The sequence below is a fragment of the Schistosoma mansoni genome, chromosome W, assembly GCF_000237925.1.
Source record: "Schistosoma mansoni strain Puerto Rico chromosome W, complete genome".
NCBI lineage: Eukaryota > Metazoa > Platyhelminthes > Trematoda > Strigeidida > Schistosomatidae > Schistosoma > Schistosoma mansoni.
The window spans coordinates 9,065,267-9,088,909 of record NC_031502.1 but is presented as its reverse complement, the minus strand read 5'-3'; the positions used below and the strand labels follow the sequence as shown (position 1 = coordinate 9,088,909).

The window sequence follows — 23,643 nt, the reverse complement described above, 5'->3', positions numbered from 1 at the left end:
TGGATTTTTATAGTTACTAGAGTATTGATCAGAACTATCAACCATTCAATCTGATTGACAGATATTTACTAATTAGTTGGGGTATGAGTTCATGCTGTAAGCGAAATGCACTACAAACGTATAAAACTTTCTGACTTAAGATCATTCTGATTGACGCTTTGCTATTTACAATGTCCACTTACAACATCCTTTGACCTGAAGAAACAATTTAAAATAGTTCATGTATTGCCAGTTTACGTAGACTAGTGATTGTACTGACAAGATTGGTAGAATTCGATTAGGACAAAGTGATCAACAGGCGTCACATCGATTACTACTCAATGACCACCTAGTGCGAAACATATCAGGTCACTTGTCCTTCAAATAACCCACTAGTAGCATCTTAGATTATGAAGTTGTAAAATCCTAGATATAAGCATACAGAGAGCATAGGTTGCTGATAAACCTTTCTGAAGAGTATCAACCTAATTAAAATCTTACTTCAGAGCTTCCTTGCAGTCGCTTCCAAATACCCAACATAATTTAACATCGTGTATGCTCAACTCACTTAAAAAAGTATCGTCACTGAGAACAACTGTATCTGGCACATTTTTCCATATTCTGATATTTTTATTATCCATGGTGTAGTGAGCAGCAAATAAAAATGTAAACGGAAACCACCAATTATAGATAGAGATGTAACTGGATGACAGAAGTGATAGGATTAATTTATTAGTATTAATACATTCTGAATGACATTATTTTTGGCTGTTTACGGTTGCAACACAAATATATATACATATTTCTATTTGGGAATTGTGCTAATGAGTACATTTGTTTTACTGAGAACTGTTATAAGTTGAAAAAGGATGGACCACAAACGAATACAACATGGCTACCTTATGCGCTAGAACTTTCCATTGGTACTCAGCTGCAACCTGACACAGGATAGAACCCCTGATTTTCAGATCTAAAGGCAAGTACAACACCAAATCACTGAGTTTGTATCCAATGTTCACGAATTTCGAATTTCAATTCAAAAGCAGTGTTCAATGGGGTCATTGATAAGTTTATATCTCACTCTCTACTTCGTTGACTTAATAAAGTACGAATAATCTGTCTATCTTGAATTTCTGAAATATTTGAAACGGGGTCAAAAATGACAAGCAACAAAAATTTTGAAGATATCAGTCAGAAATCTTAATCTCATACATGACTTGTTTTGCCTGTTTTGAGACTATAAATATTCTTTATCTATAACGAATCCCTAAGATTCAGAAACCTTCAAAATGGTCACTTTCATTTACTTCTCAATGATAATTATAAGTAGAGGAGATATCATTTAAAGTATCAAACTTTATTCAAAACATCAGATTATTTTGTGATTATTTTATTTTTCTGTTTTAGACAAAATGAATTCAAGTATAAGCTTTCACGTGTCACTTGTACTATACTACTTATAACTACTGAATTCTATCACAACAGTAATTACCTACTTCTACTCATTGTAAATAATCCTACGTATTAGAGTTTATTGTAAAGGATTGTTTATCACTAAAGTAATTATCTAATTCACTACTTATATTACTTATTAACATTCGGAATATTTCAATTTAAACATCCTGTTTCTCGGAGATTAAATGATTCCAATAATAAAAAAAATTATCATACAATATGACGTTCTTTAATTTTTGTCACTCATCACAATGACTTAATTATTAAAATCATTTCAAATGATACATTTAATATGTAAAGTAAATGATTTAGCTAGTTGTCATGTGCTTTATTTTCTAACAAACCCTAATAATTATAGTAGTTATGCTGATAAGTGCACAATATTCTATCAAAAAAAAAAAGAAAAAAATTGATTTGAGTCAGGTGATTGAACTGTAAGGCTAAACTTATTCCATTCATTAAACGTTAAATAATATGTGAATTAATAATTTGGGTACTGAGAGAAGATGATGATTAGCAGATAGGTATCATAAATATTAATAGGTTTATTGATTAGTTGCTTTAAAAAAAAAAGAAAAAAAGAAAAGATGTTTGATTACTTATTATATTCAAATGATGATATTACTGAAATACTGAATAAATCTAGAAAAGTCACTTTATAATATAAGATTCTTATTAGAACAGATAAGAATGATATGATGTTACACTAATTTCTGTGAACTTTAGAATAGACATAAGTCATGTTTATACTGCTCCAAATGAATAGAAATATCACTTAAATAGTTTAGCTTGACATATCTATTAAAGCTAATTAGTTCACATGATAGCTAAATCAGTTTTGAAGTTATCATTTTGATACTGTGATAGGTATATTCATTCACAGTTACGTAATTCCTAGTGATATGGTCTACAATATGACTAAATTTAAGTCTCACTTTCTTGTGCTCGATATCATTCAAAATTTGTGATACTATGGCAGAATTTAGTATAGTTAGGAACTTGGGAAGTCAAGCTAATTAGAAATGCGATCATATGTTTGTTGATATCTCCAAAAACACTCATGTGTCCACTTTTTTAAATGATGATCATTTTCTAGAAGTATTTGTTTAAATAGATTTTCACAAAGCTCCTCAACCATAATTGGTATTGAATACCAGTAAGTATTGCATAATTTACATTTGTAATGCATAATTCTCGTTAGTAAATATTCATATCTCTACAAAAATGTAGCCGAAACAACTTATTCATGGTAAAATTCAGCTTGTTCCAATGATTATGACTAATTTGTAATGGAGCGGAATATTGCCAGCTTCATGAAATATCATGTCAAACCTTAATGTAATAGGAAATTAACGATGGATATAATTTTAGTTATTTGCAAACTGATCCTACCAATTAGCGATGGTTCCATAAGCCAACATTCATACTAGATTAATATTATTCAGTAAATTTTCATTAAATGGTTGCGTAAATCAGAAATAACTGAAAAAAAATTTTATTTTGAGACTGATTGAAATGTACAGATAAACTGATAAGGACATAATTCAGCAACAAAGGTACTATGTTTTATCCTAACAGACAGTATAAGGCGGTTTCCAAATCCTGAGGCTCCCCATCAGTTACCTTATGCTTACTTCTAGTCATTTTTAAAATTATAATTGTTGTTATTATTGTCATACTAGTTGTTAATATTTCATAACGGTCCTTGTAATTTCATCCTTTTACATTTGAACTTCACTTCAGATACGTTAGTCGAACTAGAGTTAATAAAACAAATCTTTCAACTCTAACAAGGACCTCTACTAAGGATGTATATGACCGATTCATCAAAAAGATATTCAAATACATAAATTCTAATTACTTTGCCAACAAATTTAATCGTTTTGTCTTCCTATGAAGTGATTTACATTAGCAGGTGAACAACTGTTTCAAGCTGAAAATGTTAAATCACCTTTATGCTAGAAAACTTTTAATGACTTAGTTAAAATAACATGTTAAATCCATGTTATGCAACAAAATACTGCAAAATATCTTTACATAATACACAATCGGTATTTTTCGTTTCCAGAATTTAAATTTTAAGCTTGATCATATATAGGATTGATTTTATTTTAGTCTTTTTGCGTGTAAGCAAGTTGCACAGTCAACTTGATATTATGATATCGTGCTTTCCGAGATTTGTTTTGTTACAATATTGACTAGTCAGTTGAATGTACTACTCTGTCAAATGACTATGCAAACTGTGATCGTACAAGCTTACTTCTACGAAATTAAGAACATATCAGGCTTATTCCCTTCAAAATACTATGTGAGTAAATGTAAATCTATCGTTTCGATGTTTTTGTTCCCTAAAATATTTCCGAAAATTTTCTGAAGTCAAGCTTAGTAGAAGCCATATCGTCCTCGGCATTGTCCCGGTCCTCAATAAAATGGTTTGTACTCGCAAAAACATCTGTTACTTTTCAACATATTCTACTTATTAGTTCCTTTCAGCATTTCATGAATTGCTTAATCAATACTGGTTGCATATTGATCTTCTTTAGCAATTTTCATTATTTTTATACTGGTTTATTCAGGATACAACTGTGTTAAATTGAACATAAAATGGTCTATTTCAAATTGACTTTGATCAAAATACTCTGGCATATCAACGGTTGCAATTTACGGTGTGATGTTTAAACATGTTTGATGTATATAGTTACTTGTGGGCATGAACACTTTCATACTGTTTGGTGTTCTAATTATCATTGTTAACCAATCTGTTCATTTTTTTATTTGTAGAAAAGATAATTAACTTACAAAAGCGAAATAAGCACACTTCATACCACCAAAATAAAATGCTTGAAGAACTATATATTGATGATTTAAGTGATGTGCACAATGATAATAAAACAGGGAACTGGACCTCATCCAATGATCGGAGTAGATTATCACGTTATCGTGAAAGTTATTGTTCTGATGTGGATTTATTGCCCTTACTATGCACAAAAGTAACAGTTGATATTCATCAAGATAATATTAATAATAGTGATTTTATTCACTTGGCTCAGAAAAATTATAAACCATTAAAAAATAGTGATGGAGTGAAGACTAAGTCAGTTAACAATAACAGCGGCAGTGACGATAGGAGTGATGATGATTATGATGATGACGAGAATCTTATGAACTGGTTACTGAAACAGTTTAGAGAGAATGGTTTAGATTACAATGACAATAACTTAAAAAATGATGACTTGGGGAAAATTGATGCATTAAACTATGTGAAGCGATTAAATCACAAAACACCAACTATTCCACATAGTCTACAAATAGATGGTTCCAACTCATCTATTTCAAGTTATCAAGCTACAATCGATTCAAAGAAATCAAAAACACAAAATGAGCACTTATTGAATAATAATAATTTTAGTAAAGAACAATGTGGGTATAAACAATATCATCATTTTCCTCGCATGTATCCACCTGTCAGAGATTCATCAATCGAGTCAAGAAAGTTGGGTCAAAGGAATAGATCAAACAATTCAATAATGACAACAGTTGCAACAACCACAACAACGAACCCAGCTATTGAATCAGGGAATTCAACTATGCTGAAAACAATAAACGATACAAAACACCAATGTGAACTTATCAATGGTTTATTTCATCAAATAACTAAAAAGTTGGTAAGCAGTTTTGTGAGAGCGTTTACACTTTAATATCTTTTTCTTTTTATAGAAAATTAAACTTGACATTGGGAATTATTGAATTATTTTTCTTCTAGATTGAGAGTTTTGTAACGATCAATTAGGACTGAAATTGACTTTTACTAGGCATTCATATCAAGTGACTGACCATTAAAAATTAAGGAGTGGTTGTAAATTGTTAAATCTGAATTGGCATACATCACGGTAAAAGAAATCGAGTCCAGAATATTCTAGTCTCACCGCTTTTTTTAACACTATTGAATCGCAATCCAGTTATTTGTATTGGGAACTTCATTTAATTCACACTGTTGTGTGACATAATTCAATCCTATTGGTCCTATTTAATAAGTCATCATTTTATTTATAAGTAACACTGACTCATGCTGAAGTTCACTTCTTAAGATAAACATCGTTACCATTTTTAATGGACAAATTAGACATAGAAAACGGATTAATTACTAGAAAGTGAGGTGTCTTAAGTTGTTAAAGGTTCTGATTCCTCTGACAATTCATGTTTTGTTGTGGATTCTGGTAATGAAAATTAAGAATTTTGGAATAAATACCATTTCTTCAGTATAGATTTAGGATCTTATGTAAAACGGGGTAATTTTCAGTTCATCTTCATGCTCTTCTTTGATTGGTAGTTTCATATTAATGGAGGATACTTCCCCATTACACCAGTAACGACAAGCTTGATGTAACTTATTTACTAGCTGAAGGTTGATGTACAGTATTCTCAGTAATAACTGTTTATGAATGTTTGTGGAATTAACTAGACACCCAGATTGTAAGAGCTAGATTAAGTTTGAAATTATAATATATTGGTCAAAGGCGGTAGTGCTTTGACCAGGCCTTATAATTTCAGATGTTTATCAATCCACCTAAACGTCTAATGGGTTTGAATAGAGATAAGAGAGTAAAATAAATTTTCATGTATCTTGATGTTGCATATTTGTTTATCATATAAGTTGTGACTTCCTGATGTCTTTGAATCTATTATATGCCTAAAATGTCGTCATTTCTTTGATTTTGATATAAGGATTATAACTTATTAGAACTCCATTTATTCAAATGATAAACAAACAGCTGAACAATGACACTTTATATTTCAAATGATGATTGAATAAAAATATTTTCTGTCTAATTATTAATAAATTTACTATCATAAACAAACTTTATTTCACCTTAGTTATATACGTTGGTGTCCGTCTGTTAGATTCATTATTGACACATTATGGTTAAATAATTTCCTAAATAGTATCATATGAAGTTATTTCGATTAGTGTTCTCGCTTCTTGTGAATTACGAATCCATTTCTTCCTGTTTTAGATTTTGTCCTGAAAAATGTTAACGATGATGTCTTCACTTTCACTCTATCGTAGATAGATATTAAGTGATGCACACTGGTATTTAATAGATTTATTTTTGTGCCATCACTAGGCTAAGGAAATAAGAAGTTAGCCTTCATCACATGAATATATCATTCATTAGATGGACCAAACGTTTTAGGCTTTGTTGGGGAATAGAAAACGATAGGGTTCCAAAATGTGACTAGGAAGTGAACCTACGATATTCAGCTTTGAGATGAGCATCTTGCCTTTAGACCACTGAAAAGTGACTTGGAGACGGATTTCCAAGATTTTGGTAAAATTTTGTTGTCAGTGAAGATAAACCATGGTGAATGTGAGGTATTGGTTAGACTGATGGAATTGGTTAATTATTGTTTACTTAAATAAAGTTTAAAATTTCCACCAATAGATTTCTTTTCAGTTATTAAAATATGCTTCAGTGTGTTGGACATTTGAAGGATAATGATTTAACCCCAAGTAATGTTGTTACTACTTGCTATGGAGGATTCGTTGACTTGGAAGAAGCAAGTGTGGTTAGATTTCTGGCTGATGTCAATCTGTGACTAAAAGTATATTCATTCACTAATTTTGAAAAATAAAGGGAATAAAAGTTAGTATGTAGAAGGTTCTTATATATACTTGATAAACATAAGTGGAATTTTTCGAAAACAGTTTCGTAAATTCAGTGAAAAAAAACGATAAATAAGTGAATGTTATTCTTCTGTTTTCTAACAAATGACCCATCTTATGTGATGAATCATTGGAAATAGTTTTGCATTTTTTGGCAAGTCCACTTTTTTCATATATATGTTTGTCATTGCCTAATGTAATCTAACTGCTTCTCGTTACCGATGTATGTTGACAAATAGCAAGTGTGGTGGCAATAGTGAAACACGGATCTGTTTGTAAACGTGTGATTAAGTATGATAATGACTCACAAGACCTAAATTGTTGTTTTAGATTTCTGCTTAATTACATAACGGAATCATCATAAAGACTTTGATGGATTATTTCCGGAATATTTTCAAATCAGTTCATTTACGAGTGCTGATGCTGTGAATAATCAATAAGATATTTTGTCCTACCCTATCCAATTTATATTTACATCGTTTTAGAAAAATGTAGGTTAGTAGTTATACCAACGGGCACAGTTTTAGTTGTCAAACTGACTATTCTAATTTCAGATTTGTTCACAATAATGAAGGATAATAAGCTCAAAATAAACTTCCAAACAGATTGTACCACAACAACGTCTTAGATTAAAACTGTTCACATTGTTGAACAAATCTGTGTATACACTAAAAATTAACGCTATTTTCGAGGCAATAGTTTGGAGAATGTATAAAGTGGAGTAATACATGAATGAGTACCGTTTTAGTATCTTGCTTATCTTAGATTGTGTATACCTCCAGATGTGAACTCAATTACCAGAAGTCTAGTTAGTCAGTTGTTACAACTAAGGATTGTAGAGAAGCCCCAGGTTAGTTTTAAGAAAGATTGAGAAGTTTTAAATTTTAATAGTTTGCAATCCAACTTATTTCTGAGGTCCATAAATAGTTTTAAAGAAAACAACTGACTAGCTTTTTATCTCTTCCAACCCCTAAGATCATAATGACTGATTTTTCAAGACAGTTTGCTTCACTCACTAACTTCAACCATTGAGAAGAAGGAAGAGCTGAAAGTTGTTGCGCCTTTGGTATCAATAGCAAACCATAATCTCTCTGGACTCATGATCCTCAAGCTGTTAAAAGTAGACCATTGAACCTATACCGTCATCTGATGATACTGAAGAACCATTACCGTATCACCAGTGATATCGTTCTTGTTTATGCTTGGTCTTTGTTAGTCACATCTCATTAAAGCTGAGAGGAATTTTCTCATAGGCGTCTTAGTCTTAAATAGAATACTGCCTGTCATCTTTTATATTTATATGCTTTTGCATGTGATACTTAGTAATATTGAAAAGTGCCCTAAATTGAATTAAATGTACTTGAACTAAAATTTCGAGTTCGGTGATTTTAAGTTGAATTTTTCGTTAAATACGAATTCACCAATCCAACTCTAATCTGTATTTGTTTATCCTTTTTTCTAAATGTGACATTGAAATTAAATTAATAACTTGAAAAACAAATGGAAACTAGTTTACAGTTAGTGATAATAAGAATCAGATGAGATCTGGATTTCAGTGAATTTCGTCATCTAGATTCTTAAGATTTAAGGTGGGAGAAAATGTGATAACAGATTTATTAAAAATTAAACCGACATAGAATAACATAAAGGAAGTTTTCTTTTTTAACTGTTACTGTTGGATAAATCAGACGAATGATACTTCCTGTAAATGACTTTTTCTTATGATGGAGCAAAAGTATAGGACGGAAATATTAGCAAATAAAACAGATTTTTTAAGCAAAATTACTTTAACTTATTTCTAGCTCATGTTATCCAATTCTCCGCTTATAATGTTTTGTTCAGGGTAAAAAATAGTCATAAATCTTTGAATATTCCATAGACTAGCTAGTAATAAAAAAACAGAAATTATCAAACCATACGAACAACAATGTTAATAAGCATGACAATAAACTTGGAAAATAAAAACACCAAACATCACCTCCATCTTCACTGAAGAAAACTGCTAATTGTTCAATGTTTCTTCGCTTAATGTTGTTTAGCTCAATCCTCTATATGATACAAACATATAAACAGATAAGAAGTGTTAGTAATAATGATGAAACCATTGAATTTGTTGTTGAATTATTCTGAAGAAATCTGCATTTAAATATAAGAGTTTAATTCACTTGTTTTCTTTATTCACTTAACCTGCCGCTCTGATGTATATACATATATGTATATATATTGAATAGTGACCGGTATCACAGGGTGGGGCAAACATTTAAACTCAGTTACGAATGTGCGTACTAGACTCCAGATTGCAATCAATTCGTATGAGCTACCGATATTATTAAGATTTTTCGTAGATGATGAATTCACATTGCAATGGGTTGAAGTCAGTTTTTTTGATCACCTAAAAATCTCTCTAGTTATATTTCATTACTGTTTGATCATTTTATCTACTGTTTATATTATAAATTCTGTAAATATAAGGGAGATGTTTATTGGCTCTTGAAAATCAATGCATACCGTGAATGCCGCTAGTTAAAAGGAAATTAACTTTAAAGACTGTTTTCTGAATGACTAATGTATAGTAAATCAGGTGAGTTGGAAATAATTAACTCTTTTAGTAAAGCAGTTCAGTTAATCTAGTTTAGAAATAATAATAATTCATAGGAATTATATCTAACACAGGAGAATTGACTCAACCTATAACTCTCTTGAATAACTGTAATGGTTCTCATTATAAACTGACATCATCTAGAGAGCCAGGAGTATAAGACAGTTTAAAACGTTTATTATTTCCCAATCATTATCAAAATATGAACAGACTCCAGGATGATTTTAAACAGATATAATGAAGTTCAACCATCTAATATTCCTAGTCTAGTCTGTTTGGGATTCAGAGCAATACCCTGAGTTAATATTCGATTTGAGTAACTATCTCAGTAATGTTTTTCTGTAACTTAACTAAATCTACTTCAGATCAGTTGCTAACGCACATATCATTATTATTTTTATCCAGTGAAATACTGGATTCCAGCTCATTAGTTTGTAAGTACTGTTGTTGTCACCACACTTTTAAATCCTGCTCCCAAACTAGTGTGAACTTGTATTTCTATAATACTACGGAGTCTCAATCTAGCTGTTCAGTGCTGTATGGTTTTCCTTACTCATGTCAGTTAACAACTTTAGATATCATATCAAAATTTATAAAACTTTACATAAAACACGTCAATAGATTACTACGTATTCGTCTTCTTAGTTCATTTATCCCATTCCTTCACATATATACTTGACATTTTTCAAAAATTCACCCTTTAATGCTGGTACGTTTAAAGTATACACAAGTATAATAGGCTGTGCATAATCTCTTAGATGGCTAACTTGTTTTGATATGTTCCTCCACTAGTACGACTGTGATTAAGGTATCTATGTTTAACTACCAATGGAATTCAATAAGCAATCTGAAGTTTTACTGCGTAAAACATGTGAGACATAAGTTCTTCCAAATAGATGTGTAAATGCGTACTTAACAATTCTCTTAACTTACGCTCTTTTAATGTACGTGTAATTTGATACGTATGTATTGAACATGACATATAGAGATTTCTATATTTGCTTGAACTAATTTCTACGTAGAAAATATACTACTAAGTACAAATCTATAGCTCAAAATGTAAACATTTTATGATCAGCAAAAAAATTGGAACCAAAATATGAAACAGTAGAAGAATTTATTTGAGAATGTTTACAAATAAATCTTGTGGTGAGCTATGTACAATGACTGAAGTAGATAATTCTGGGATGTATGCTTTCATTTAAACAGCATTCAGGGGTAATCAGAAGCTGTGCACTTCATTTTTAGCTGATACAGCAGTACAAACCGTTCAATAATACCTAACAAAGGTAGAAAAAGTATAAATCACATGTACCAATTTATATGTTGGTCAAATATGTTTACTTAGCGAATGAATATGACCTTTGATTTTTATCGAAGCACTGATAATGCGAACATTAATTTAACATATAATGGCTAATAGAATACATTGAAGCGAATCTACCCTTAAATTATAGCCATTCAAAACTTAGCAAATGAATACAAAACATATGAATTAGTCACTGTTCACTAATTCGTAATCGATGAAGTGATAAAGTTAGTAAATCAGGAAAATTTATGATGAATAGTAGTTTTTGGTCAGAAATTTACACATTGCAATATCTCGTGGTAATTTAAGAAACATAATATTTACTTCCTTTAAATAGTAAAATATTTTGTAGCCCCTTAACAACTGAATGGTGTAGCGTTAACTACTTTCAAGTTCCGGTTTCGAACTTTGTTAGAGTTATTTGGTGAACACTTCTGAGGAATCCTGTGTTCACTGAAGTCGGTTCGTGAAAATTCAACAATCGTCGTGACATTAATTTGTTTAAGTACATATTTGATCAGTTCAGAAAAAGGAAGATAAGAAGTTTGTCTTTTCAAGCATTGGTAAACTGGAGTCATCAGTGACCACATAAAAAAATGGGAACGTTATTGTCTGTTATTGATATACAATTGATGATCAACGTCTTTTCTTGAGATGTCCAAGATCTACTTCAACCTCCTTCCATTTTTCATGTTTGTGTGAGGATGTAATCATTTAAATCTTGTTGTTTATTATCCAACGATCTCTCTAGTCACGTTAGATCCACTATTACATTAAAGGTACCCTTCATTGTCGTTATATTGAATCTGAACTTATATAACTTACAACATAAAAGTAATTAGATATACTGTGTTTTCTATTCATTCTATAGATTTTCATAACTGTAAATAATTAATTTGAACCATTCTGTTTATTAACCTCAATTTTAGACTTGTTTACATGAATTCGACGAACGAGTTATTAATCAACTTCAAAATGCTTGCCAAATCATAAATGATTTACAAAAAACAGTAAAATTATCCGAAACTTCACTATTGAATTCTTTGCATTATCAATTAAATGAACATTTTTGTCAACCTAAAATATTCACATCAGAATCTCATAAAACTACAAATAGTTTTAAAAAGAGAACTGGAGTGAAAGATTTTTCTAAAAAGAAAAATTATAATGTAGATGGAAATTTGAAAAAGTCGATAGTAGATGAACAAAAGTCGCATTCAGCATATAGTCCAGAATTAGATTGCCGATCACCTGTGGAAAAGGTTAGTTGATATATATTTTGCGAGATTGTTATTTTCCAGATGTTACGGCTTTATGGTAGTTTTTTGTGGATTATTATAATGGTAATTTCAAACATTTGAGTAATCCAGGTGAATGTTTAAATCATAGATTACTGTTCAGTACGAAGTTCTTCCGAAACCTATTTTACACAATATAAGAGAATTAGTGCCAACTTCGCTAAGTAACCACGTGTTATTTTAATGTTACACTAGTAGACATTTCCAAAAGTAGAATACTTACGTTGCCTGTTTATGATCGATTTTTATGTCGATAAATAAGTTATTTTCACTGAAACATTGAACAGTGTATTTACTAAAATCAATAACCAATCATCGTAAGGTTTTCCGATTCCGGATTTTTAATGCTAGGAATTAAATGATCACTGAACACAACATCATTTAAGTTTCAATTTTATTAGCTTTTCATCATTTATTGGTGAAAATTATCCTTACATTAGTTTTCTTTTCGCTTTTCAAATGGTTTTACCGATGTAAAACAAACGAAGGTATATCATATGAAAATGAAGAGATAAACATTTGTTAAAAAACCATAACTTTCTGTTTAGTTTGGTATATTCATCGAGCAGCTGACAATCCTCAAAATGAAATACATTCAAATAAGGTATTTTGTCGTAGTCTGGAATCCATGATCTAACTAGGGATTTTTATTTCTGTCAATGATCATGTTAGCTTTCGACTGTAAAAGTTAAAATCCAACGGTCCACATTTTCAATCCCAGTTGTTTTAAGAATTCACATGTCAATTGTTCAATGCCATCGTTGATACGTACTCACTTCTAACATGATGAATTCTGCTAGTTACTAATTTTAAATAAAACATCTGAAGTTTTTGTAACCTTCAACTGGTTACTCTCATGCGGTGACTTTTCAGAAGAATAAGTTGCAAGGATTTGTTTGTCTGAAAACTAGTTTCAATCTGTTATACTTTAAATTTGAAAGTTATTCCAAAAAAGCAACAGGTGATTATGAAGAAAATCGAAACTCATTCTGATGTGTATTAGTAGTCACCCCTCCTCGAAAAGCAAATATAAATTGGTTTTGTATGTGAGATTTTTCTGGCAAAATATCTCATTGATGTGTATGTGACAATTACATCATGTCTCACTACGTTTTTGATTTTAAAAAAAGACAAATTTATCAAACCAGATATTTTCTTAAAATAATTCATCATGTGAGTTTATTCATAATTCTAAATCTAAAGGTTTTCATTATGAAGTTTGATTAGCAATGAAGAATTGCTATACAATCACGTATATTTACAATCCACCAGTTGATTAATATAGTCCAGTATCATAAAAGTCATGAATTTAAACATGTTTGTTTATGGAGCTTAGAAGGATAATCAAAAATCTTTATCAATAGTAGCTAGAAGTGGTACTCATAAATATGTTTTGCCTTATTTGGAACTCATCGATTGAATGTACCCATATAACGGTATTTATATTTGCCATTAAATTCGAATGCACTACCTACCGAGGACACATTTAACTGCTAATGATTGAGTGAAATTGTTACAATCGTGAAAATAAACATGCGTCCAAGGGATTTGGTACGACAAGATAAATTCTCAGTTTTGAACACAGCTTATACAGATGATGATGTCACATAGCAATATGTTTTGACAGTTTTATCTAAAATTTTACTTACTAATGTATTGCCTTCTTGCTCATGTCCTCGATATAAATATAAATATATATCAAGAATGGTAAAAGATTTTTTTCATTTTTCCAAGGTTTTTGTAAATTAATAAAAAATTATGCACAACACAATAAAAAAATGAAAGAAACTGATTTACTTAAGTAAATAGATAAAGTTTAGACAGTAAAATAACTTTTTCTCAGATGTAAAATTCGTAAGCATCATGATTAATATTGATGGCCTACTTGAGTATCTGGGCTGCCTGTTCCTGTCGTCTAGATATTTCATGAAGTTATCTGTTCTTTGTTTGTTTTATTACAACATTATATCTAATAATCGCATAACCTATTCAGATGTGTTCATCATAAGCGTACGATCTTTCTCTGTACAAGTTACAAATAAGCTGAATCAAAGAAATTGTGGTTGCTGGCAAGCAATATACAACGAAAAGAATGTACATTATTCAGATATCGATTTTTGAACTGCTGACATTTAACTGACGATCACTCAATACTTATTGTCAGGACCGATTAAGGAATAAGAAAAAGAAACTTGCTGAAATACTTTGTGTTGAGAATTCTATATTGTACCAAAAATATAATATTGAATAAAGCTAATAATAACATTATTATCAGTAGTAGTAATCTTGTTTTTATTATCCCTAGTTAGTTTATTTCTGATAAAATCACCCAGAATTTACTGGCTTATTGTTTTTAGTAAGTATTTTATGAGTTCTGAACTTTATTGATAACCACATACCAGAGGTACTAAGGATATTATTGTTTATTATGTATTCACTATTGAATTGAAAATGAGGCTTTAACTCTGAATAGTAATTAACAGTATTGATCCGTTGATTCTGGTTAGATCCAAGAAAGATCGAAAGAATATATTAGTGTCACCATACTTGCACTGTAGACATTTCAGTGCTCTAAATATATCATTTTAAAAGCTATTTATTAACGTTTCAGATGAATGTGTGTTAGTTAAATCCATCAAACAACAAAATAACCTAGTATTTAGATACAAAAACCAGAATAAGGTAAATCTTCTTCTCCATACTTTTAAGTTATCAATGTTACTACAATAATTTATGTGCAAATATAATTTTACGTCACGTTAATACTTAAAGCTCAGACATCGTTTCAATGAATTTGGGTTTTATTTCGATCACATATAGTTCAAACAATGGAATGGAATTTTTGATACTACTACTCTTTAGTTTGTTGAATCTATTCAGCTTCAAGGTACAGTACAATATCCATAGGTTACAGTCATAAAATTCCTATTGATTTTCTTATCATATTAAATTCTTCCCCGCTATACTAATAAATACTATAACACTGGTCGCCTAAGCCTAGTATACAGCTCTATCTTAAACTTGGAATGCTCAGAGCACTTATCTAATCGTTTATCCTCTTTTATTATTAAAAAAAAAAGCAATTGATATTAGTGAATAAATGTTAGTGTACTTCTATTATAATCTTTGTATACTATTATATTATTATATTAAGGTCAAGAGTATTGAATGATAAAAATGCTAGAAAATGTACTTTGGTTAACGATTATTGTGCTGAATGCTAATGGTAACTGTATTGATTGACTATGTTTTAGAAGAAGAAGTGAAAGTCATCAACGACTACCACATAAATCAAGTATGTTAGAAACTTCATTAATATGATATGCATTAACAAAATGATTTCACTTCAGTTACTCCTTTCAAATTATCACTATCATCTGTTCGTGAATAAAGTTTTTTTTTCGTAAATTTTATTCCATTCATTTAATCATGAGAGTAGTTTCGGTAAACAAATGTATATTCATAATCTCAACAGTTAATTCTGTGTATATTTTATTGTTTTGTAACATTTACTTAAGAGTGACCACCTAATTTGGTACTGTATAAACTATTCCTGTAAGTAATTACAAGTGATTTGTAACCATCATCTAATACTTAATTTATTTAATCCTAAATATATAATGAAACCTGCTTCCTTCATGTCAGTTCAAACAGTCAGACCATATTGAAAGACTGTAATTAAAGAAGGGTTGTTTTCTGTGTACAATAAGCTGCATTTAACTGCTAAGTTGTATTTACCGTGCTTCAAATTTTCATATTGTACTAAATGTAAGGGATGAAATTTTTTAGGGTCTTCTGAGAGAAATAACAAACTTATAGAAATTGTCTGTGTGTATTAGATGTAATTCATTATTCATGTATCATTTCTTTGTATATGTGATTTAGGGGACAGCATTGTTTGCTTGAACGTCAATCATGCTGCTCAGCTGCTTAAATAGAAGATTTGATGAAGTTTGGTATCTAATAATTAAAAGCTGATCGCTGTAATCACTAAACCTCAGCTTATATAAATATAAGATACTTTAGTTGGCTCATTGTACTGTGTTTATCATAAGTTTGTACGGTTAATTTTAATTGTTCTCCTTTAGTTTTGCATCTTAAATGATAAGATTAATAGGATTCTCATATTTCTAATCAGGCTCGACAACTGAATACTCATAAAGGGACTTAAATGATGAAAACTTCAATTTATAATCAATAATTCGTCTCTTTCAATAAACGAGTTAATTGTTTGAATGTGATTTAAGGAATCGTTCCTCTTGGCTACAAAATATATGTATGTTAAAGAATTATCAACCATAGTTAGTTAAAGTGTCTGGCATGAACTTTTGAATTCATACTAATTTCACGAATAGAGTAGGTCTGAAGTGTTCAGGCTATAAACAAATAGCTGAAGACAATTGGTGAATGGTTGCTCAACTTCGTGGATCAGTTGAAGTTAGACATTAACACCGTTGGATGCCAGCTCAGTGGTCTATCGGTTAAGGGCTTCGGCTCGAGACCGGTAGGTCCTGGGTTCGAATCTCGCGAGAGCGGGTTCGTGGGTGCGCACTGCTGAGGAGTCCCATAATAGGACGGAACGGCCGTCCAGTGTTTCCAGGTTTCTCATGGTGGTCTAGCTTCAATTGACTCACGCTTTCAACTATGAAAAATAGCTAATACTTAATTTCTATATAATATTTCGGTTAACAAAAAGAAATTATCGAGTATTCATTATAATGAGTCATTCTTTCACTATGTACATTTCTGTTTTGTTTCTTTATGATTGACATTCATGGAGGAATTATTTAAGCCAAAAGCAATAACAACACGAAGAAGAAGAAGAATGAAACAGCTGTTCATCTATTTATTTATACTGCATTATATTATTTAGTAATATTATTGATTTCCATTCCGTTTGCAAACTTACACCCCAACAATTAGTGTCATTCACTTGTTAGATTAGAAACAAGAATTTTTAAACATATGAACTTTTGACTAAGCACACATACCTGAACACATTCATATCTTTTTTTTTAAATAAAGCCCCATTTAGTTCAATATATGATTTCATATAGGTTGAGTGATTGAAGAACTTGTATAAGTTTTCATTATACGTGTAATTAAAATGAATGATAATGGATTATTGAGGAGTCACAAATTGTATGGACATAGTGGGTTTCTTTTTGTCATTTAAAATGAAAATCCCCAGTACATTTTGATATGGAGTAATGGTGACATATATATATCTTCTTTTCACTCTTGTTATCTACTATTCAAAATAATAAATCTACACTTAATTTTTAAAATATTTTTGTGTATTTAATAAAATATATCATTCATTTACAAATTGTGATTCATTCGATTCCCCTCACTCTTTCTCTCTCTGTCTCTAGCTTGATTCGACTTCACACTCAAACACATGTACACATAGTCAAACATGTACTTTGCGTATTTGCATCTCTTTACATTCTACTCCTGTATGCTAGTAGGTACACACACACTATATTGTTACATACAAAAGCAATATACATTTAAGACCTTTTTTCACCATTTTTTTTCTACCTCATTTAGCATTCCACATATTTTTTTCCTAACTATTTATCTATTTAGCAATTTGGTTAAAGAAAAATCGATTAAAAGAATACACCAAATATTCTATTTAAATGAAAAAAAGGATCATTGTGGGAAATGTTTTATCTATATCAGTAATCTAAATTTTAAATGGGAATTATAGAAGTTATTTTTCATTGGACTTTGTTTAACACTTGGAATTTTGAAGTTTTGAAAGTAGACTGAAATGGGAGGTAACAAAACTGCCTATGCATCTTACTTGATTGGATTTGAGATTACGCACAAGATTACACCACTTGGTTATATCCAAGGCTCATTTTTTTATTCTGTATCATTCTGACCATCTAATGAACTAGATTTCTTTTTCATGAATTGTTAATGGATCAATACATTTTTAAGAATTTCGTACTTCATGGATAGACTCGTTTTTATTGGAAATTTAATAATCTTTAAACTCATTGAGTCACATCATTATTTCTTTGGTAGTTTTGTTTCATAGCTTTTTCTCAGATTGACACTCAGCAATCGTCAATTCAAGTAATCTGGAGGTATTTTAATTTTGAAAGATGCCTGAGGTTAGGAACTTTGTTGTATAATTTACATCACAGAGTGACCTTAATTACACAATAATTTATAACTTGAAAACATCGGATAGCTATTTCGTCTTGGAATGAGATTCCTTGACAGTGTCTACCGAAAACCCCATTCAGGATCGGACGTAAGACCTAAAGATCTCTGAGCTGGGATCTATGATTTCACAAGTCCAATTTCAATCAATTCATAACATTGAATGACCAAATTTTATTGTTATTGATGAGTACCCGCATAACACTTTACATGGTTGGATACAACCAGTCACGGCTTTTATGAAGAATAGCTTTCGAATGTCTCTCTACTTCCACTGCTTACGGAACTGAAATTGGTCCTTGGTATAAACTGTGAAGCTCAACAGTCTCCCCAAAATACCCACAGTACCTATTTGATTTGCTATGGATGGCTAACAATTCAGGTATAGATTAAAATAAAGTACCTAGGAGAAGTTTGTGGTCAGATATGAAATAAAACCTTGTTGATAAAATGCACTGTTTAATATTGATCTGAATGATTAGAGGACTTGTAGGGTGACGAATGTCTGCTAATGATATTAGATTGTAGATACAGTGGATCTCTAATTTACCTGATTATCAAAAAGAAGAAATTTATTCTAACTCAACAACTCATATATCTTCTGCTACACCTCTTACAGGAGGTGCTACCTGCTTTTCACTGATTTATTTGCTTACAATATAAACTGTCCTCATTTCAATCTTTTCTTAAGAAACCACGCTGGTTGATATTTTGAACAATTCACGGGAGTAATTCAACATATATTGTAAGCGATTCTAAATATTAGGTCATATTTATCAGTCAAATGAACCTACACCATGAATATATACTGAATATCCCATGCATCTATGCGAGGGCGAACTGACAAACCAGCACAGATTATAATAGCATTACAAATAAACCAAAATGCACGAAAGTATTCTGACTGAAGTTAAAGAAAATACCGGAGTCCGTTATTCCAACGTGATAACCTTAAGGTATTCCACTAGCCTCTATACTGGGAAATCTTAGGGTCGACCTTGTGTTTGGTCATGGGTGCGTATCACTGAGAAGTTCGAAATCGGAACAAAACAGGCAGTTATTGATGAACACAATATGGAATCGAGTTAAAAATCGTATGCCAAATAATAGATAAAAGTTTCCTATTTATGTATTAACTGTAAAAAAAACAATGGAATACTCATTTTCAAATTGAATACAGAACACAAACACTAAGTGCTATTTATTGGCAGGTATCTAATTTATCACATTTCTAATCCATTTTGTCTATCTTTGTTTTGGTAAAGCCTCTTAAGATGATTAAAACAGATAAATTTGTTTTACATTCAATTTGTTTATTACTATACAATCTTTTGTCAGTAAAAGCAAAAATTGAAAGTATTATTGGACCACAACTCATGATGTAAATCTTACGTTCTTCTGAAAGTAGGTAGTTGCATAATTATCAGTTTGATGAACTCCTGTTTGAATGTTCAAGCAATCATATATGGTTTCTTTTTTTTTATCACTAATCGAAACAACGGTCTATTAGAAACAAACATGCATTGAAGTAGTTTTCCATCCTAGTTCAAACTTTTCCGTAATGTGCATCTACGATTCAATCAAATAACTGAAGTCTAGATCATCCATATTTCACTACAATGAGCGTTATCCATAAATGCTTGAGATAGAATCTGTCATTTTACATTCTCAGTCTCAATAAGTGCATATTAAGTAATATAACAATCACTCAATATCATTAGTGATACTTGTCTATCTCTACAACAATTTTGTTTTTTCTTATTTATAAAAAAACTGATTACGGATTTTAATGACAATTTATTCAGCTTTCCTCTTGTTTATATTTTAATATTTATTTAGAATCTAACTAAACAGGATAACTGCAAAAGTCCTATCACAGAGACAAATGGACGTCATTCAACTCAAAGAAAATTCACAGAATCGCCATGGGGACCAATATCAGTTCAACAAGCAAAAAAATTAACAAAAGATTACGATCAATGCCCAAAAGTACTTGGTCAAAACAATAACAATCGCAAAAGCAATCACCTTATAACAAATGATAATTATTTTAAATGGCTAAAATCTTCAAAATCTTCAATGAGTAATAATAATTTAGATAAATTGAATGAGTCTATTTATCAAACTAATGATGTAACTGATAAAAAGTCTAATTTGTCAAATGAACGATATTTTAGTCAACTAACTTTACCAATATATTCAACTTTTTCCAGTACCAAATCACATACAGTTTATTTGAATACATCCAGAGAATTTAATGTTTCCGAGAGTAATTCAAACAAATTCACCACAACCAAAGGTATTCAATCTTTGTTTAAACTACCATTCAAAAGAAAAGCAAGTACACCTGGACCAAATATTCAATCTATAAATAATCCGTTAAAATCTTATGGACGTTCAGCTAGTTTAGCTCAGCTGCATACGTCGAATGAAAATCCGTCTATTATGTCTATATCAAATGATCAGTTGAATAAAAGTACCAATAAATTAAACGTACCATATATTAAACCTTTACTACTTAAAGAATTATCGAAAATTTGAAATTTAGAAACCACTGAAGTGACCATATTTTTATTAAAAGTCGAAAAAAAGAAGAATCCTTAAAAATCTTAATAAATTGTGACTTCCTCCTTCATGTTCTTCATTCGGTTTATTTCTATTAATAAATATTTTGTGCGTAAGAATATGATCAATAAAACTATTTTTTAAAGTAAACCAATGTGCGTAAAAATAATGTTTTTCATTAAAACATTTTGATTGCCTGGTAAAAATGTTTGTAACCATACCTATACTCATTTGTTGTTAGGACAAAGTTATTATGGAATTCATCGGTATCGGACAACAGATTTTGTTCTGTTATTGATGTATCTGACTATCTGATATGGTATTTAGGGAACTTTAAGTAATCGATGGACTAGAATCGGTCGAATGAATTTATCTGTTGTTATGTGATGTAATTCACTAATATTTTAAGAGTGGTACAAATTTTTAACAGTTTGCTAACATCTATCTGATGATAGTTTATTTACTATAGATGTTGTAGCTACTTATTAGTAGCTCAGTGTTCATTGTAAAATATTTTATATATAAATAAATACATATATAAATTATAACCATCAAACATACGCAGTGTCAATTTACTGAGAACGTTTACGTAATTGGATAGACTATAAGGACAAAGATTACTTGTTCATATCGTTAGACCTTACCACAAATAGTTGAGAAATAATGATATTCTTTTATTTTATTCAGTAAATATGTCCCTAAAGTATTCACCAGTTGGAGATAAAAAGATCAAAGATTGTTCATCCTACAGATGACTTTACGTCTTATTGATATTAGATTCGAAACTGCTTAACTAGACCATTAAGTGGAATTAATTCACATGATTGCTTATGTAACAGACAACGTGAGTATATAGCACCACATTACCGGTCGGCGTGTTTTTACGGTTCAATAACAGCATTTCGAAGTATCCTCAACTCCATGAAACAATTAGCTTGAATTGAAAAGCTTTTTTATTAAAGAAAGTAACAAGTTAATTGGGGGACATTTATATCGTTTAATAATTCAGTAAAAATTATTGCAGACAGCTAAGTTAATATTGGTAGATTTTAATTGTGTAAATAAAAAAAACTATACACACACTATCCTCAATACAAAAAGTACTTTATAGCAGTTAGGTCATAATTGTGATTTTTTAGTTGTTTAAAGGTTTTACAAATAATTAGGAAATCAGTGATGTCAAGGATGTTGAAGCGTTGATACCATTATTCTTGTTCAGTTATGCAAACGTTCCACTTTTAGTGTCATGATTTCTATATTTGTATCTCTGCTTTTAGCTAGAGTTTTGTCTAGTGTTTACAGTTCGTGATTTTAGTTCAAGGTCAGTGAAAATATTTAACAAAAATACGAAGGACATTTATTTTTATTTTAGATAGTCGTAATTAACGATGTTGCCAAATAACCTTTATTGTACCAGTGACTGACACTTGTTACAATGTTTGGGTGAAACTGATTATCATGTCATCACTTATTCATTTGTTGCAGTTTACCAACTAGAAATAGTTAATTATGTTGTATTTCGTTCTCTATTTGAACGTAGATACTCCAGTCGCAACAAATACTGTTATTGAAATATAGTTTTTAACGGGACAATTGAAATTTTCCACCGCGTTACTAAATTAGTGAAATAATCATATAGATTGTGACCGTTAACTTGGAGAACTACGAAGCCATTATCCAGAAAGTACAAGTTTTTATAAACAGTTGTTTGCGCAAAATACTCAACATTCACTGGCCGGATACTATCAGTAACAGCGTTTTATGGGAGAGGACAAATCAGCTTCCAGCTGAAGAGAAAATTAGGAAGAGACTCTAGAAGTGGATAGGACACATATTGAGGAGATCGAGGCAAGCCCTAACTTGGAATCCGGAAGGGAAGCGGAAAAGAGGAAGGCAAAAGATCACAATACGCCGCAAAATAGAAGCAGATATGAAGAGCATGAATAACAACTGGAAATAACTGGAAAGGATTGCCCAGAACAGAGTCGGATGGAGAATGCTGGTGGGTAATCTATGCTCCTCCGCGAGGGGTAACAGGCGTAAGTAAGTAATGTGACAGTTAAAGATTTTAGTGGAATTATGTTCTCTGGGTTAGACAGAATAACTGCATAGCTTTTGTTTTCGTCTATGGAAAAGGTTAGTCAACCTTATGTTCAGAACTGAACACAAAAAGCTGACCAACATGAATGCAAAAACAAAAGAACACGACAAAGCTTACAAAGACAACCAATCACAACGACTAACTTGACATTTACGGAATAACTGAAAGGCTTACATCATTTGAAATAGGAGCCAATAATGTTTTCCAGAGCACCGATTAATATTCTACAATTAATATGTCTATGTCAGATGGCTCAACAATAATAACAAACATTTACTTGGGCTGCAAATCCCCATCATTTCAGGAAGTATTTTCTCCCCTATTTTATATAAGCATGGAAAGAGAAATGCATAAATATAAATAGTTAGTTGACCGACTCAATTTATTTAAATTACTCAATAATGTGAAAATTTCTTATTTTCTGTATTGTGTAATTTATCTCGGTTTTGCTTATATGATGGGATGAATGAACTTGCATTGTTAAAAGATAAT

General features: G+C 30.7%; 1 protein-coding gene across 1 annotated transcript; it reads left to right on the top strand.

Annotated features, from left to right (window-relative positions):
• Positions 1–4,271: 4,271 nt before the first annotated feature.
• Smp_022890 (hypothetical protein) lies at positions 4,272–21,170 on the top strand (the record flags this gene model as incomplete). The annotated part of the gene is made up of 4 exons (XM_018800144.1): positions 4,272–5,099; positions 6,910–7,002; positions 11,937–12,269; positions 20,340–21,170. The coding sequence occupies 4 exons, from the start codon at positions 4,272–4,274 to the stop codon at positions 21,024–21,026; spliced, it is 1,941 nt and encodes a 646-aa protein (XP_018653987.1). The 3' UTR covers positions 21,027–21,170.
• Positions 21,171–23,643: the final 2,473 nt, after the last annotated feature.